The sequence below is a fragment of the Euprymna scolopes genome, chromosome 31 (genome assembly GCF_053919585.1).
Source record: "Euprymna scolopes isolate OS-2025 chromosome 31, ASM5391958v1, whole genome shotgun sequence".
NCBI lineage: Eukaryota > Metazoa > Mollusca > Cephalopoda > Sepiida > Sepiolidae > Euprymna > Euprymna scolopes.
In genome coordinates, this window is record NC_136512.1 from 34,118,328 (window position 1) to 34,138,327 (window position 20,000).

A 20,000-nucleotide genomic window follows, 5' to 3' on the forward strand; every position below is an offset into this window, starting at 1 on the left:
TTTAATAGTTTTTATTATTCACGAAAGCTAACTCTAGTTACAAAAAAAGTTGTCTATTCGTATTTATAAAGACCAAGTCTTATAGAAGAAAAATGCCTAAGCGAAATATTAAGCATAATGTTTGTATTTTCAAATATAAAAATAATCATGTTAAACCAATACATGCATGTGTGCATATATATATATATATATATATATATATATATATATATATATATATATATATGTATATGTATATGTATATATATACATATATATATATATATATATATATATATATATATATATATATAAAATGTTTTTCATTCCTATGCCCTCCATAAAACTTATTCTTGATAAATAGAAATAGACAACGTCTTTTATATTAACTGCAATCATCAAAAATGTCTCGATATTTACAATTGAGGTTGATTTCATATCTACTATTTAACGATTTATATTGCTAATAAAAGCTCATTTTGTGATTAAGACAGAAGAAAAACAGACTATTAAGAGTTACTAGTATTTTAACTCTTATTAACTGATGTATTTTAGTTAAAAGAAATGATACAATTTATTAAAAATAGGCATCGGCTTATACAAGATATTACGTTATCTGTGACTTAATTGAGGAATACTTGGTGACAAGATTGCAAATAAAAATTTTATTGTCTCTAAATAAATAGAGGGCGACCTTGCCCCTCCCCAAATAAATGTCGCCAATTGAATTCTTGATAAAACTCAGAATCAGCGTGGGACCCCTCCCCCCAGTGCCAAATTCACAAGCTGGTTTTCCGTTGGTTTAGTCTCTAATCATCAAATGATTGTGTATGACATAAATATGTTACAATAATTTATAGAGAGCCCCCCATATAATAAGTTGGTCAAATATTAGTCAACTATATATGATCTTCTCTCCTCAAAAAAAAAAAAAAATGCCACTCATGTTATTGTTAATAAAATCCACAGCCCTTTCTTCAATCCAAGATTTGGTACGAATAAACTTCAGTCGATACCTGACTTGTCCACCAAGTTTCAGTCATGATTATCTAACAGTCTTTACTTTATTGTTGTTTTAATGATATGCGCAGGCAATTTTATGATATTCTCATCAACAAGTGCGATGTTGAATAGATTTCACACTAACACCTCACCTCGTTATTTTTATTTTGGGGGAAAATGTCTATCAAAACCATCTCTAGATTATTCCTATAATAAAAAAGGTCCATTCCAACGAAAACTAAGGAAAAACGCCATGGAAAGAGTTTGTCACAGTTTTTGACAATTTTGTATATGTGCGTTTTATCATTGAACAACATATTGGTCACTTATGACTGAAACTTAGTGGACGAGTCACACATATACTGGAATGTATTTGTACTATGGAACACATTACTGAAGGACTGCTTCCCTGCTGATTACAATTTGGAAATCTTCAAAATTAATTTCAACCAATTTTTGTAATACTTCGTCCCATAATTAATCAAACGCAGTTCATACTATTGATCAGTGTTGGTATTCCCATAGTGTTCCTCATCTTTAGGTTTGTAATCATTTCCGTCTTATTAACTCTGATCTTTGAGTGGCTTTTTGCCTTTATAAGCGATAAATCCAATAGTAAACAAGATGGTTGGCTTGCAAGAAGATGGTGGATTTTTATAGACGATTCTGTGGAGAATATTAGGGGGGAGGCCAGTTTGTATTCTTCACATCTACGATGTTGTTCCGGTTGCAGACAGACATCGAATATCTATTATAATAGACTAGTATGGTTAACTGGCGTTGCCCGAAGTGATGGACAACAGAATCGGAAAATTTAAGAATGCGTGCAGCATCTTTCTTTGTAAGTTTCCACAGTAGAACGTCGGGATACGGCATTAAAAATTAATTAAAAAATACAGTACAGTATATAATACACATGTATATAATCATATGACATTATAAATAACACCGCAAGGCGGGGCAAATACCATAAGTAGGAGCCGGAAAACATCGTATTCCACATCGTAACCTGAAAAAAAAACCCTGCATACTAGGGCCACCGTATCCCGGGATTCTGCTGTATTTTCTTTCCTTCTCCCCTTCTTTATTAATTCTCTCTCTCTCTCTCTCTCTCTCTCTCTCTCTCTCTCTCTCTCTCTCTCTCTCTCTCTTACCCATTCTCTTTCTGCCACTTCCTACAGATGTATCGTCAACCTCTTTCTCTATCACTTTTTTGTTTTTTCTTCTAACTGAAAAAAAAAAACAAATGTCGGTAAATTATTACCTGATAATATTTTTAAGAATCGCTAAAAATATCGACACCTTTGTGTAATTCTATTCCCAATGACACCCCACACATACAAAAAAAAAAAAAATGAATATATTTAAAAATAATAGCCTAATTTTTCTTCCGAGGTTATGGTGAAACATTATTTATTATTTGTGTGTGTTTGTGTCTTGAGTAGTGTTTTACTTTCAGCTAGACATACAACCATAGACAAGCAGGCTTACAACTTTTCTTTCTAAACCTAACATGCGGTTAATGTTGATATATGCGTTACCATGGATTGCCCATTCTTGATTATGACATCCAAGCAAAATATACCGTGTCTAGAATGTGTTCAACCAGAATAGTGACGACCGGGGGTTTCGCCCGGCCCCTGCGGGGGCTCAGCATGAATCTCAAAGACGATATGTAGGGGCAACCTCACATTTACGACTATTGCTCTCGAACAATCAGTTATGGGTCACTGTAGAGGAAACCCTCCTACCAATTGTTACTATCCAGTTCCCTCTCGGGGGAACAGGTCTCCCTCCCCTTCACTCTCCACATTAAAAAACCGGCCTCGTGCCTAATTTGCTAAGTGGGGAAGCAAATAAATAACCAGAATAGTGACGACACTCCTCACATTTACAAGAACGGTTTCAAAGACTAAATGTCTCCCTGCTTTAGTAGTGAAACATGGTAGGGAATTCTTGCATATAACATCATCAACGGGAATTTAGAGTGTTTTTGTTTTTTTTCAACTCAGCAACTAAGCGCCATCTCCGCGGTTGCCACCATCACTTTCGTCTTGGCAGAAGTAAAGCAACATTCTCTGTTTCTTCTCACGCTGACTTGCTACACCGTGACTAATTCTGTCCTCGGTCAGTGAAAAAGAAATCTTTCTAAACTGAGGCACTTATTTTTATTTTGTTTTTATTTCTGTTCTATAATCATGTTATCAAAGAGTAAATCTTTAACAAAAGAAAACTTATTAAGATAAGAAAAGCTCAACACCACTATTATTTACTTTGCTAGCAGTAGTCACGCGGGCATAATCAAAGATTTCTCTTCGAGAACAATTTGCGGTGTTTGCTGGAGTCTGACTGACAACAAGTCTCCTCAAATTTCCATTATTTTTATTGTTATTTCTGTTCTAATCCTAAGTGCTCCTATTTTAAGGAGCTCGATTTTTCCTACACCAAAGAGCCGACTTTGTGTCTAACTCTTCGCTCGTGGAGAGACATACAAATAGAAACAGCCCTCAAAAGGTCATGGTGATGATGCGCACAATTTCTAGGCTTACTCTTCGTTCTCACATTGTTGCTTTCGCTTCGGCAGAAGATAGAGAGTATTATCTGTTTATGTTTCTGCTTCCTGAAAAAGCCTGCAAAAGGAGGTCGTCGGGATGGTGCCTTCCATATCTAGATTTAAAGTCGCCTTGGATAAACATTTCCACCGTATACAGATGCAATATCTTTTTTTTTTCTTTTTTTTTTTTTTTTTTTTTTTTTTACATAGCTTGTTGCACTTTGTTAATTTTGGTCAATAAATTTGATTTGATTCATTTAAACAGATCATATTATTTTGTGTTTGTAGAAGTGAATGCAACAGCGTTTGTCTGTGTTTGCGCAAATCTCAATCTTGAGATGTTGTATGTCTGTACGTTGGCGTGATACTCCATCATGAGATGCTGTCGTAATAAATGCTTTCCTTATTTCCCGGTCCGCTTCATAACAAACTCTTTTTTTTTTATGTGGTATGTTTTAGTTGAGCCTTTTGAAAAACAAGTTGCTTCCTTCTTCAGTAAGTGATATCTTTTATTTTCTTACTTGTCTGTCTGTTTGCATGCTTTTTGTGTTTGTCTGTTTGTTGTGCCTTTCTTCTCGTTACTTTACAGCAGTTATCACCCCTTTGTGTCATGAATGATTTACTATACTTGCCCCCCCTTTTTTTAATAGTGATTTGTAAATAGTAATTTTAGTGTTGGGACGATTAATGGGAACCGGAAATCGGAGAAAAAAAAATCGGAACTTTTTGAGGTATTGGAATCGGAAGAATTTGTGCATATTTTCCGAAACCGAAAACGATTCCTGTAATTATATATTTTTTTTAATTTTGTATTAAAAAATATGTATTTCGTTGCTGGTAGTAATAATACACATTTATTGATTTAAACTTCAAGAAAAACTAAAATCTATAGATCCCCCACCCCCACCCCTCACAAGTGTGATTTTATGTTTGAGAAAATATACGCACATTTAGGATGTGGTTTTACGGTTTAACCATTTTATAGTTAAATATTTAGAGATTTTTAAAGAGTCGGAATCGGAAATTTAGTACGGAGTCAGTACTTGCATCAGAATCGGTAATTCTATCGGAATCGGCAATTGCATCGGAATCGGTAATTGTATCGGAATCGGTAATTGTATCGGAATCAGAAAAAGTATTCGAATCATCACATCACTAAGTAATCAATCACTGCTTACAAAAAAGCAAAGGCCAATCGAGGATAAGATTTAATGAGATTATCATTTGAATAATGAACAATATTATGAGAGGATTGGAAAAAAAAGATAAGCAGAAATTGATTACTTAAGAAGACGCCTTTAGCTAGTATTTTATACTATGGTGTTATTTATTTATTAACAATCAGTCACCGCATATTAAGGCCAAAAACCACTCAAGAATAAGGGTTAATGAGATTATCAATTGGATGTTGAAAGGATTGGAAACGGTGGGCATAAATGTTAGAATCGCATTATTTTTATTTGTCAAACTTTGTAGAAACTTTTTGGCTAAGTAGAAATGTTACTTGTATATACCTAGCTGTACCTGTCCGGTGTTACCCGGGATGAAGTGAAGCTATTTTAGGTTTCCATGTTTATTTGGTTGCCTATATTAAAACAACTCCTATTGTATTCTTAAATTTAGAATATGTATAGGGAGAGAAAGTGAGGAAGAGAGAGAGAGAGAGAGAGAGAGAGAGAGAGAGAGAGAGAGAAAAATAAATAAAAAAAGAGAGAGAAAAAAGAAAAAGAGAGAGAAAAAGAATGAGAGAAAGAAGAAGAAAGAGAAAAAACGAAAGAGAAAGAGAAAAAAGAAAGAGAACGAGAGAGAGAAAAAGAAATGAAAGAGAAAAAAGAAAGAGAGAAAGAAAAAAGAGAAAGCAAGAGAAAAGAGAGAGAAAAGAAAGAAATAGAGAGAGAGAGAAAGAGAGAGAGAGAAAGAGAGAGAGAGAGGAAGAAAGAGAGAGAAATAGAAAGAAAGAAAGAGAGAGAGAGAGAGAGACAGACAGACAGACAGACAGAGAGATGCTTAAACACGTGTCGCATTATTTATCATCTCAATAGTTATTAATAAAAAATTGTTTATTTAGTTGTTAACAGTAAGTTCGTTTACATTAAATTACAATTTTGAATTAAGTGTAGAAATTATTGCGTATTCAATTCCAACATCCAAAACTTCAAATAAACATATCAGATTTGGCACGGTTTGCGTGCTTTTTCAAAATAGAACTCCCCAAAAAATTCAGTACTCACAAAAATTCCCGAGCCTAGAAATACTTAACTACATAACAACTCGAGAAATATGATAAACTTTTGCTTTGCAATCAATTCTTTATGTATTTCACCCAATTGCTAGACGTCACTGTTTTAATCGTTGTGCTTTGTTTTAATAATTTTTCCAGACCTTTTTGGTTGGTTGGTTGCAAGGAAAACGGCAAATATAGATGAAATATATAAATTGTATTTTAAAAAACGGCAAATATAGATAAAATCTATAAATTGTATTCTTTCGATTTTAGAAGAGAGTGAAGGTGTTGCCAGTTGGACTTAGGGCTAGAGTTAGTTTAGGATAAGGAATAGAGCGAGGGTTTATATTTTTTGTGGGTAAAGAAAGGAAATAGTTTTAGAGGCAGAAAATGTTTTTATTTTCTTTTAATTGCTATATTTAGTATTCTTTTACTCTTTTTAAGTAGAAGGCTGTTTCCAGGTAGACTTAGGGTTAGGGTTAGCTTAGAGTTGACGGTAGGTTTAAGTGTTTTATTGGGTCAAAAAAACTGCAAGTAGAAAATAGAGATAAAAAAATTCTTTTGTATTTTATACTTATGCTATTTTTTGTCATATGAATTTACGGTTAGAATTAGGATTTGTGGTTGGATTCTATTGCTTTTTGTTGGCTAAAATGTGGGTCATATTTTGTCACTCCCGCCCCCAAGAAAAAAATACGGGTGCAATTACGAAAAGTACAAGAGTAAATTGGAGTCTGGAGGCTTATTCATTCATATTGGCCAATTCAGCGTCTGACAAATTATCGCCAACATATCTCACTAATTCTAGAATTTCCCGTCAAAATTCGGGAATCTCTGTTAAATTCTTTCGAGTTTATTTGCACAAGTACTCAGAGTCATTTTAATTTTAGGTTCTAATTTTAAGAATGTTCTCAAACCCTGCAAAAAAAAAAAATATATATATCGCCGTCATATTTCGATAAGTTTACGATTTACCGTCAAAACTCGGGAATCTTCGTTAAGTTCCACAGGGTCTATTTTGAACAAGTATCCAGATTCGCTTTGATTTTACATACTCATTTTAAAAATGTTCTTAAATGTTGCGCATCGCGCAGAATCCCTCTCTTCCTGCTGGTGAGGTGTTGGCATTTCTTTGAGAATCATTTTGTTTAAAACGTCGTATCTCATGCTCGGATGAAACGAAACCAATGCTTCCAATGCAGGTTGCTAATTTAAAATTCAAACAATCATTTTCAAACACTTCGCAATAAATGATTCAGTAAAAATATTTTAAAAAAATCAAATAAAAGCCAACTTGGATTAGTTATAATGAGAATAAAAACTTAAATTTAATAACATTTTAAGAATTTTTTTTTTACAGTCGTAAAAGTTAATTTCCATATAATATTCGAACCTTGCGCAGAAACATTTGTTTGGGTTTCTTTTGTTTGTTTTTTTTTTTTTTTTAAATTATTGCTTTTATTTGTTGTGATTGCATTTGCTATTTTATTGTGTTGGGGAATTTATCATTTTCTTGCCTTTTCTTTATTGAAGAACGAAGATTAGTATTAGTCGCCATGATTGCTTAATTACAGCGGCCATGTTGTTTTTTTTGTTTTAATTCTCATTTGCTTCGTTAAAGAGACAAAGTCTAGAGAAATTAGCATTTCTTCTTGTCCGTTTTTTTTTTTTTTTGTTTAACAATTTGTAATGTTTCTCCAATTTGTTCTTCGTTCGTTCCGAATTTTTGTTTCTTTTTTCGCATAGTATTCGTATCGTCTATACGTTCACTAAAATCTTTCTTGTTTTGTATTTATTTTCAGTTTAAATTTTACCCTTTTGACATGTTTGTTGTTCTTTTTCTTTTCCGATCCGTCTACATAGTCCTTCTCGTCCTTTCTTCCGCTTTTATTTTCTTTAAACGCTATTGCTTTCTTATTTTATCTTTTTTAGGTTCTTCTAAAATCTTTCTCGTTTATCTTCAGTTTAAAATGGACGGTTCTGCATATCTTCTTGTTCTTCTGTTTTTTCCTCCTTTTCTTCTCCATCCATCACACTCTTCCACATCTTTCTTGCTGTTCTTCTTCTTCGTTTTTCCCCTCTATTTTATTACATTCATGTTTGTTTCTGCTATTATTTTTTTACTTGTTGCTTTTCTTCCTTCTCTTTTTCCCACTTTCCCTTAAAGCTTTCTATTTCTAATCTCCATTGTATTCTCTTCCATTTAAAGTTATTGCATACAAATAATAGTTTCTCCGTTTAATCCGGTCTCTTTTCATTTTTGCCTCCCTTTTCTTCTCTTTCTTATCTTTCTCCTCATCCCATCTTTCTTCTTTTCCTTTTCTATGCATTCTCTCTTCGTCAGACTCCTCAATGGTAAGTCTTCCTTGTCCGCCATCTTTAATTTCTGCTTTTCCAGTCCGCCATCTTTGATTTTATTCTTTCCCTTCTTTTTTTGCATCTACTCGCTGTCTTATCACCGTTTCTGTTCCCTTTTAAAAATAACAGCCGTATTATTATGGCAAAAGCAATTAATAGTCATCGCATTATCATCAACGACGAAGAGAACGAGACAGAACGTCAGCATCCCTACTCTTCGCCATCCCTTTCCCTGACTACCTATCCCCTTAACCTATCTCGGCGCGCCTCTTCAGTTCTTCTATTCCCATCACAGATTCCGATACATAGTCTTTAATTTGATCCTTTTCCATTATATAACCCCCAACCCAACGGCCTTTTCTCCTTGTCAGTTCTTAAAGAAAGGCCGCCATTCTAGCCTTTTTAGCGTTTAATCCGTTCTTCGAGAGGTTGAAAAAAAAACAAAAGAAAAAACAAGAAACCGGAAACAAAGCAAGAATATTCTTCCTTTCGCTAACGACCTCGGCCTTTTTGCCTTGATCTATTTATTCCTTATTTCATCGATTCATGTATTTGAATTTGTCTTTCTTCCAGTGCAATAATTTAAGTTCTCTCTTAATTTTAATTTACATATCTATCTGTCTATCTATCTATCTATCTTTCTATAAAGCTGATCCTATCTATCGATTCATCATCTACACATCCCTAAATCTTTTCAATATATCTATAAATATCTATTGTTCTATCTCCATTAGAACACTGGAATACAGCATTAATCCGTTCTGGGATTGAAATCGTAAAGTGAAATCAGGCCTAAGTAAAATTTTACGCAATACACATTAAAAATTAGTAACAAAATACAGTACAATATATAATACACATGCATATAATCAAATAACATTATAAATAATATAGTCAAGCGGGGCAAATACTGTAACCAGGATGCAGAAAAACATCGTATTTCACATAATAACTTGAAAACCCCGTATCCTAGGGCCACGGTAGCTTCCGTTCAGTCTCCAAAGACAAATGATAACCCCATGTAGGGGCAGCTGCGCGTGAATTGTGTGGCAATAGTTGCGCAATCCCAAACCACACCTCTCCTGAATCGGCAATGCTTAAGTCCAGTGGCAAGGAGAAGTCCAGGGCGACTGGAAACAATGCCGGGATAAACAGAGAGAACATACAGCACCTGGAAGTCCTAAATGGTCCTCCAACGTTGCTTAACTTCGGTGATCCAACGGGAACCGGTGTATCAACATGATATGCACTTTGCAAACTAAGGTGCATGAAAGACAGCTGGAATAGTATTGTTAATCAAGGTATAACGGACAAAATAACAGGCTTAAATGTAAATATATTTAGGGATAGTTTACAGAGAGTGGCTATGATTTTTACGACAGTTTACGACAGTTAAGAACAGTTTACGTTCTGTCTGTAATTTGCGACTGTTGAGGGTGGTGTTAAGTTCAGAACAGTTGAACTCATAGCCAGCTTCATAATTCAGATATTTGCATCTTTGCATGAAAGTAAAATACAATCAAATGACAAGTATCCTTGGTCTTTTGGCTAAAAGCAAAGTGTAGTATCTGTTCTGATACTACTCATTAACTACCTGTTCTGGTTGAATGAACGAGAAATCCTTTTAGATTGCGGTAACTTTTATTTTTGATCCAATCCAAAGTGCCTTTTCTTGGGAGCTGGATTTCCTTACATTAAAACTAACACTGTGTATGAATCTGCCCTCGCAGAGAGCAAGTAAATATGGACAATACAGTTTAAACTGTTTGCAATCTTTGGACAAACGCAAACATCTAGTTAAAGAAAAAGGCGTTCAAAATTACATTGGGCTTATCCAGTAACTAGCTGACTGCCCGGCGTTACCCGGTCGTACAATACGTTTACATATGATATTTTGATTTATGCAGATTTCGTATGTATTTAATATTATAGAATCAATTCTCTATTCATTGTTATATATTACGAGGAATAATTTGCCCGGTTGACTAATTCGCAAAAAAAAAAAAAAAAAAAAAAATTAATCAATATAAAATAATAATAATAATAATAATAATAATAATAATAATAATAATAATAATAATGATAATGTCGTTCATCAAATTCCGTCTGTATTTGTTTACAATATCACGTCAGCTGATATTTGAGCTTGACGATGTTAAACAAAGTCTTTTTTTTCTGTTAAAATGAAAGAATTTCAATAGGGATATATTTTACGTAACACCGGCCGGTGCAACTTAAAATATTCCTCTGTAAAATTCTTCTTATTTATCTATAAGAGAAAAAACTATTTTTAAGATCGGATTTTTTTCGATTTTCGATACTTATCCGATGAATTTCTGTACAAAACATATCTAAGAACACTGCCAGACATATAAATTAGCTTTGTGTGAAATTTGCAAAAGATAAGCTCAGCCGTTTCGGAACCTATGAGGAACTCACACACACACACACACACACACACACAAGGTACCTTTTATATAATAGTAGAGAAAGAGAGAGAAATGTGTACGGCATAATCACGTTTGACACACCAGTTCCCGACAGATCACCGAAGTTAAGCAAAGATGAGCTTGACCAGTACCAGATGGGTGACCATTTGGGACTTCTAGGTGCTATCTATGCTCTCCGTTTGTCTCGGCATTGTTTCCAGTCGTTCTGGACTCAATCAGTGCTAATTCAGGAGATGTGTTGTTGGAGTTTGTGCAACTCTTGCCACACAATTACACGCGCAGCTGCCCCTACAGGGGGTATCCTTCGTCTTTTGAGACTGAACGGAGGCATCGGTGTAGAGATAGAGATAACATTTAAAGACACGTTTGGTCTTGCCAGAGTTTACTTTTATACAAGAAATATCGACCGAATATCTGACAGGATGATAAACGTCAGAAGTCAAGAAAGTAGTAAATTTAGTGTGAGTAATATTAATGTAGGATTTGTCATTTAGATTATTTGGATTGTTTGGAATATTCAGACCACTGTTCTGATCTCAAGTGTTGTTTTTTTACAACGTTTTGGTCAATACAAACACTGTCATTCTTCATATGTATCTTGTCGAACCCGGAAATCGTTCTCCTGAAGTCGAGGATCTTCACGGAACTTTGAACGAAGCATCTCACTCGATTCGCGGAGATAGCATGCACCCCATCTCCCCGTCAGTCATCACCGGGCAAATGAGCGAAATAATTCGCAATTTTATTCTGAGTATTCCCCGTACTGAGGATCAGACCTTCAACTTTCAGAAGAGTATCATTTTATTTGAGGTTTAAGATTCAATCCTCATTGCGAGCGATACTTCGAATACAACTGCGAATTACTTATGACTTCTGCTCGGTATTGGCTAACAGAGCCGGGACATGCTTCCCCCGTGAATTGAGTGATGGGTTCTGTTCGAAGTTCCGTGAAGATTTCCGAGTTTTTCAAAATACACCTGAAGAAGGCCGGGGGTTACATCGGCTGACACGTTGTGAAAATAACACTTAATGTGAGAAAAGTAGTCCAAATAACCCAAATAATACGAATTATCACTCCTTATCTGAAAGTTTAGAAACATCAAGATTTTGAAGTCGGATGCAACTCATATGACGTCAGCACGACTTACACTACCAAGATGACTATCGCAATGCAAGATATCAACACTGATCTGTTATTAATGCATGCGAAATATTATACAATCGTCAGTGCCAACATGGCCCAGTTAGCTAATCGTTGAACAAACCCATTTTTCAAACTATCCATTCTCTACTAAAGACTTGACGGTAAGAAGTGTTAAAGAAACCAATAGATAGAAATAAAAACAAGTTGCGCGAGAGGTGGAGCATAAGAGGATAAACGAGTTAAAAAAAGAAAAAAAAAACAGGGAAACATAAAGATCGTTTGGAAAGAAGAAACGGACAAAGAGAGATGAAGTGAGGGGGGGGAGAGAATCTATATCTGTATATCTATAAAAGTGGAATTGTCAGTCTGTATGTGTATGTGCGTGTGTACATTTCCCTACGAAACTACTCTGACAATATTCAGTCTACAGACTCGAGATCTGACATAAGGGGTATTGAGATTTGGGAAAGCCTTTTTAATCGGTTTTCGGCCAGAAATGTGGCTGTAAAGGGATGAAAGTTAAACATTTTTACGATTTAACCTTTAAAAACTCTACCTAAATCCTCTGCCAATTTTGGATCTAAACAACTAAAATTTTAGATGTAAGTTACTTGAACATAGATCAAACTTTTGACTTTGATTTGAGCCCAAAACAATAAATATTAAGAGGTCAAAATTGGGGTCAAAGTAAAAAAAAAATTCACCTTTGCGATCTCTACCAAATTACTCAGCCAATTTTTGGTCTAAAGATTTGAAAAATTACATATTCAGACATAGTACAAGCTTTTTAATCGGGCTTTGACCGCAAACTTGGGTGCCAAGGTGTCAAAGTTCAAAAGAGTTGACCTTTGCAGTTTCTAGCAAACTATTCAGCAACGTTTGTGTCTAAACATTTGAAACTTTACATAAAGGTATTCAAACATACAGCAAGATTTTTAATCAGTTTTTAGCGAAAAATTTGGTGACAAGGGGTTAAAGTTGATAGAGATTACCTTTGTAGACTCTAGCAAACTCCTCCGCCAATTTTGGGTCTAAACACTTGAAATTTTATATGTAGGTTACCTAGACATGAGTCAAGCTTTTAATATATATATACATATGCACATAAAGTTATAAACAATGCATAGGGTTCTAGCAAAGCCGGGCTGAACTACTAGTGGTAAGATAAAGTGAAATAAACAGCAGGTGGATGGTTAGTTCTTTCCCACTGCAAGAACTTGGAGACGATGGTCGGAAAGTCGGATTGAGTAATCAGCGTTCTCGAGGAGGATACTCTAATCTGCAAAAAGAGCCTGCCCCATCCTGTCGGCATTCACCGGTAAGGGTGCCTAAGCGACTAGCAATAAACTAACCTTTTTCAAAGAGAGAAGACAAGGCCTGGGAGGGTGGATCTCCTAGAATTGCATAGAACTAAACACTCAACCGCAAAATCAACAAGGATCGGATCATTATAGGAATTTGCAAAAGATATGCTCAACTATTTCGGAACCTATGAGAAAGGAACTCATACACACACGCACAAGGTACAATAGTAGAGAAAGAGAGAGAAATGTGTACGGCATAATCACGGTTGACACACCGGTTCCCATCAGATCACCGAAGTTAAGCAACGATGAGCCTGGCCAGTACCAGATGGGTGACCATTTGGGACTTCTAGGTGCTGTATGTGCTCTCCGTTTGTCTCGGCATTGTTTCCAGTCGTTCCTGGACTTCTCCTTGCCACTAGACTCAAGCAGTGCTTATTCAGGAGAGGTGTGGTTGGAGATTGCGCAACTCTTGCCACACAATTACACGCGCAGCTGCCCCTGTTGACTTTCGAGTCCGAGGATAAAACTAAGAGGAGGTGAAGCGAAACAGTAATAAAGAGAAACAGAATGAAAGTGAGAGAAAGAAATTGCGATAGAAAATTTAAAAAAAAAAATAATTAAGAGAGAAAGGTAAAACGTATGATAGATGGATAGATAGATAGTTTAACAGAGAGAGAGAGAGAGAGAGAGAGAGAGAGAGAGAGAGAGAGAGAGAGAAGGGTGGCAAGACAAAGAGCGAGAAACAGGGAGAGGCAATAAAGAAATGTGACACAAGGTGCGGAGAGTGCGACTGAAAAATTTTCAGCGCCCCTCGAGGTGAAGCATTCTAACCAACAACAGATGCCTGCCCAGCCCCGTCGGCATTACTTAGTAGGAGCGCCTCAGGCGAGTAGCAATGATGTAACCCCCTTCTTAAACGAAAAAAGGCAAAGCGATGGAGAGTGGACCCTCTAGAAGTGCACAGAACCATATTGTAAAATGATCAACAGAATCCAGAAATGACACAATCTCTGTTGATTTTGATGTTGAGGTAAAAACCCAGCGGTTGAGTTTGTGTGTGTGTGTGTGTGTGTGTGTGTGTGTGTGTGTGTAAGAAACGAAAAGATAGATAGATACATTGATAGATAGTAATATAGATAGAAGGAGAGAGAGAAAGAAAGAAAAATAGAAAGAGATAGATAGATAGACAAAGAAACTAGATATAAAACGAGAAAAAAGGAGATAGATAGAGAGAGAGAGACAGAGAGAGAGACAGAGAAAGGGGATGAGAGAGCGATAGACAGAAACAGAAAGAAATAAAGAGGAAAAGAAACAGTTAATGAAAAAGTGAGTGGGAGAGAGAGAGAGAGAGAGAGAGAGAGAGAGAGAGAGGGGGGGTCATACTTCTGATCAGAAACGTGCTATTATTCGGACTCTCTTTTCGACGCCTCACATTCGCCTTTGCACACCGCGTGAGGTTTTATGAAAAATCAATTGCGAATCGCCGTTTAATTAGAGGCCAACCAAGGAATTATGGCAGGAAATAATCGGCCAATAAACGGGCGATGATTTGGGAGAGAAGAGGGAGAGGGGCGACCAGAAGGTCACATGATATTTTTGATTCATTTCGTCCTTTAGTCGTTTCGCTCTTTCAAATGTTTGTCAAATTGGATTTCAAACAATAAATCGCGCTACTGTACAATTCTGTATGCTGAATGATAAATGTCTACAAATAAATATATGTATTCATTTTTAAAAAAATTTTTTGCTGACTTACTTTCATGGTTGTTGTTGCTTTACCACGTTTCGGTCGATTCATCCTCTGGCCTTTCTCAGGTGGTTAACCGCGACGGAAATCTGGGTAGACTTGTTGTCACTCAGCCTCCAGAAAAATTCACAAGTTGTTCTCAACGAAACATCTTTGATAATGAATTTTGTGACTACTCCTAGTGAGTAAAACAAAAATAAATAAATAAATAAATAAAATAATAATAAGTTCTCTTACTTATACCTAAACGTTCTCTTACATCACCCCACCCCCCATTACTACATCACCGTAGAGGAATGAGCACTGACCAGACCTCCACTGTATAAGTGCGAAGAGAACTGTGACCTTGGGGAGGCTTATTGCCACTGAAATTCCAGTAAAGAGCAATGGCCACTGTCAACGAGAAATAAATGGCAAGCAGCTGTTGCGATGATGCAAATTTATTTGCAGATACTATCGAAAGAGGGGAGAATGCTGTAAAATTTTGGGAGACTTATTGTCACGCAGTTTCCAGGGAACACAACAGGCTGTATTCAATGAGATCTTTGATGACCTGTGTGAAAACTCCTTGTGTGAGCCAATAATGCTCATTTAAATCATAACTTTGTTTTAAGCACAAAATAAAATCTCTCTTATTCATTCGTATAAATAGATAATGGTGAACAATTTCGTAATTAATCATTTGTTTTTAAATTTGAAAATAGAATCAAGCGAAGAAGGGACCAATGTTTTCTTTTCACTTGTGATTTGGACAAATAATAAAAAGTTAAAAAAAATGGGATTAAAGAAAGAGATTTGAATAGAGAAACGAAGAAAAAAGAAAAGAATGAGAAATAAAATAAAAAAAAGTAACGTAAGTGAAGCCGGAAGTTGTGTGATTCGAGACGGAAAGAAAGAAGAGAAAGAAACGGGAAGAAAACAAACAAAAACGGGAAAGACAAAAGAACGATAGAAATGAGCGAACAAATAATGGAATAAAAAGAGGAGAAAAAATAAATCTATCTATTATCTATTCTATTATATCTATAAATGTGAACGTGTCTTTGTGTGCGTGTATCTGTGTACATTTTCCTACGCAATAACTCTGTCAATTTTCAGTCTACGGACTCAAAATTTGATATACAGGGTACTGAGATTTAGGAAAATTTTTGTAATCTATTTTCGGCCAGATATTTGGCTGTTAAGGGGTCAAAGTTTAACAATTTGACCTTTGAGAACTCTATCAAATTCCTCCGCCAATTTTGAGTCTAAACGCTTGAAATTTTAGATATAGGTTTCTTGGACATGGACCTAACTTAATAACTCTATTTGAGCCCAAAACAATAAATGGTAAGGGGTCATAATAGGGGTCAAATTTAAAAAAAATTGACCGTTTTTTTTTGCTCAACGTACACCTCCAAACACCTGGGCAACGTCAGGCTGAAATGCTAGTATATTTATAAAAGTGAGCGTATCTGTCTGTGTGTGTGTCTGTGTGTCTGTGTACTTTTTCTTACGCAATAACTCTGTCGATTTTAAGTCTGCAGACACGAAATTTGATATACAGGCTACTGAGATTTGGAAAAATCTTTGCAATCCGTTTTCGGCCAGAAATTTGGCTGTTAAGGGATCAAAGTTCAACGATTTCACCTTTGAGAACTCTACCAAACGCCTCCGCCAATTTTGGGTCTAAACAATTGAAATTTTAGATATAGGTTCCTTGGGCATGGATCTAACTTAATAACTCTATTTGAGCACAAAATACATGTTTAGGGGCCATAATAGGGGTCAAAGTTTTCACCGTTTTTTTTTTTTATTTTGTTCAACATACACCTCCAAACAGCCGGGCAACGCCGGACTGAAATGCTAGTTACTAAATAAATTAGAAAATGTAATAAAAAGATTAGAAACGAAAAAGAAACGAAAAAGAAACGAAAAAGAAAGACAGAAAGAAAATTGAACAGAGTAAAAAAAAAAAAAATAATAATCGAATTATTTAGATTTTTCGGACTATTGCTCTCACCTTAAGTTTTGCTTACACAACGTTTCAGTTTATGCAAGCTCCAGCCTTATTCAAGTGTAGTTTGCCGAACTCGGGAATCTTTTTGTCAAACACCGATTTTTTTTTCTCGAACTCAGGATATGCACAGAATTTTAAACAGAATCCGATGTTAACGTCAGCCATATCCGAGTCCTAAGTAATTTGCAAATGTATTTTGAATGTCGCTCGCACTGAGTAATGAGACTTTACAACTGAATTAGCAAGTACTTTATCCACTACACCACGGGCCCTTCCGGACAACTCTTGTATGAATTTTAGGAATCTTATATATATATATATATATATATATATATATATATATATATATATATATATATATATATATGTGTGTGTGTGTGTGTGTGTGTGTGCGTGTGTGTATGTGTGTTTCTATGGAAATATACTTTATTTCCTTATAATATATACCAGTCCTTATTTAAGAAGCTCGATGTAATTACAGAGCAATATAATGAATGAATGACAAAACACTATATTCCAAAGTTCATGATGTTGGCCATCTTACAATTTATTCCTTGAATTCATTTGACATTTACAATTCTTGACAGTATCTTTTTCGTAGCACAAGATCTATCAATTAGTGAATCTCTCTCTCCCTCCCTCTCTCTCTCTCTCTCTCTTTATATGTATATGTGTGTGTGTGTGTGTGTGTGTGTGTGTAGAATACTATTTATTACTACCAACTTTTTACTCTATATATTTATATATATTCATAGTTCCAAATGTAGATCCCCGAGCTGGATAGCAAGATTCCCGAGTTTTACAAGATACACCTTGAGAAGGTTGGTGTTGACAACGACTGAAACTTAGTGAAAATAACACTCAAGATGAGAACAGTAGTCTGAAGAATCCAAATAATCAATCCTCATCTCAAGAACGCAGAAATGTAAAAAGCGAATCATTGAAATTAGAAGATGAAACAAGAAAGAAAGAAAGAAGGAAGGAAAGAAAGAATGAGAAAAGGAAATAAAATAGAAAGAGAAGAGCGAAAAAAAAAACGAAAGAAAAAAAAAACGGAGAAAAATGTTGTCATAAAAAACGTCATTGATGCATTGCAGGCCGTAATTTTCCCCTAAAACTAATTATTTTGAAATCCTTTTGCTAATCAAGAAATCTTGATTTAATTGAAAAAGCATATAATTTATCGGGTCACGTGATTATTGGCTGCAATGGATGACGGGAGTTTTATTTATTTTTAATTATTTGTTTTTCACCCTCGCATGCTTCCTATTTATTTCTTTTTTATTTCGTATTTGTACGATTTTCACGGCTTTTAACGATCCAAATTCGACGCATAAATCGTGGATAAACTCCGATTTTATCACACTAAACATAAGGGCTGTGCTGTGTATGAGCTTCGTTGTAGAATGTTGTTTTGAACGCATGGAACAGAAAGACTGGTAATAAGCGGTCATACGTATGACCTTAAAAGTGTATCGGTTGGTGTGGCCTCTAATTAGGAGCTTTGAAGAGTATTGGGTTATCTCATAATTATCATTATTTCAAGTGTAACGTTACGGACGGTTACATGCGTTAATATGTAGACTACCGGGGCACTACGTAGACCCAACATGTTGTAGCAGAGTACATCGTAATGAACATGACAAATAATAACTTGACTCTTTTTCTTATTTTATTTATTTATTTATTTTTATTTTATTTTTTGTAACAACGACATTTATTTCCGGGTACTTTTCCTAATAGAACGTGATCATGCTCTTTTCCTCTGACCCCTGTCCTCTCGAACATGATCTCCGATCTGTGCACACATTATTTTTTTATAGTCTTTTTCATTTTCCATGTGGTGACGTCACTTCGCATATAGCTGTACATTTGCATTCAACCGTCACACTCTGTCACACCAGGTCCCGTCTATGGGTTGAATAGCATTTGATCTGGACACGACAGCAACTGCCGGATGTTGGTAAATTTCTGCTCAGCTAAGAAAGAAATATAAAAGTTTGTCTGCAAACGAGAACCTTTTTCTCACCCTTCTCGATTTATCAAGAATCTTCAACAATGCTGACCTGTTGCTATTAGGTCAGACCGCTGAGGGACAGTGGTGTACTGACCGAAAAAGACACCAAGCATTAACGTTATTACTTGCAAGGTTATTAAGAACTTGAAAGATATAAACAAAAACGGCATTATATATGACCCAACAAGGGTTGACATTAGTGTAGTGATTAATTGAAATCGGAATGGGGAATCGAAAAAATCGGAACTTTTTAGGGTATCGGAATCGGTATCGAAATCTGAAAAATTTGTCTATTTTTTCGATACCAAAAACGATTCCTTAATTTATTTTTTAATTTGATTTTGTTTAAAGGAAAATATTCTAGTGCTGGTAGTAATGATAAAATAATTAATATACATTGATTTTAAACAAACAGTAAAACGAAAATCTATAGATCACCTCCCACGCCCCCCACAGGTTTGTTTCCACGTTTAAAAAATAGATCAACATTTAACGTGTGCTTTGACGGTAATCGGGAAAAAAATAACAACTTTATAGGTAAATATTTCGAGATTTATAAAGAATCGGAATGGGTAATTGCATCGAAGTCGTAAAAAAAAAATATTGGAATCGTACCATTACTAGTTGAAATGCACTGAAATAAAACGACTACACCAAACCATGGATAAATTATTTGAAGATATAAAGAATTACAAGCGTACACACCTTTTTATTAAAAATAACTAGATTCAGAAAGACTTGATATGCAGTAAAGCAAAACAAGCCAACAACCAAATCCAACCAACCTAGGCAGGATACAAAGTTGCTTCTCACTTGAGACCTTTGGGACATTTGGAGTAACCCCTAAGTAATCACTATTCCTAGATCCACACGGTTGTATCTATCGGATGCTTATCTATTTATTGGCTTCCGATATATTCTACCACATCGCTATTATAACTAGGGTTTTTTTTTTTTTTACACAGTGATCACCACTTATCAAGGCCCGGAAGCCACTCAGGGATAAGGGTTATTACAAGTACATTACGTTAGTGTGGAGATTTGATGAAGTGTTTACTTAAGGGGGCGGTTCATTAGAAATTTGTTAACATTGGACTTGAACACATCCAAGTTGTAGTCCGGTGGGAAGCAGGCAGACAAAACAGAGTTCCACAGGCGTGCAGTTCTAAGAAAGAAGCTTTGTTCATGGAAGCCACGTTTTGATTTAGGCACAGATAAA

At 35.4% G+C, this 20,000-nt stretch overlaps 1 protein-coding gene and 1 pseudogene across 1 annotated transcript in view; both read left to right on the plus strand.

The window, feature by feature from the left end:
- LOC145255685 (visual system homeobox 2-like) overlaps positions 1 to 20,000 on the plus strand; it is a 353,145-nt gene that overhangs the window by 99,942 nt on the left and 233,203 nt on the right. The window contains exon 3 of the mRNA XM_080114250.1: positions 3,995 to 4,030. Within this exon, the coding sequence (XP_079970376.1) occupies positions 3,995 to 4,030 (36 nt within the window). The remainder of the gene's footprint in view (positions 1 to 3,994; positions 4,031 to 20,000) is intronic.
- On the plus strand, positions 13,263 to 13,380 carry LOC145256022 (5S ribosomal RNA; annotated as a pseudogene).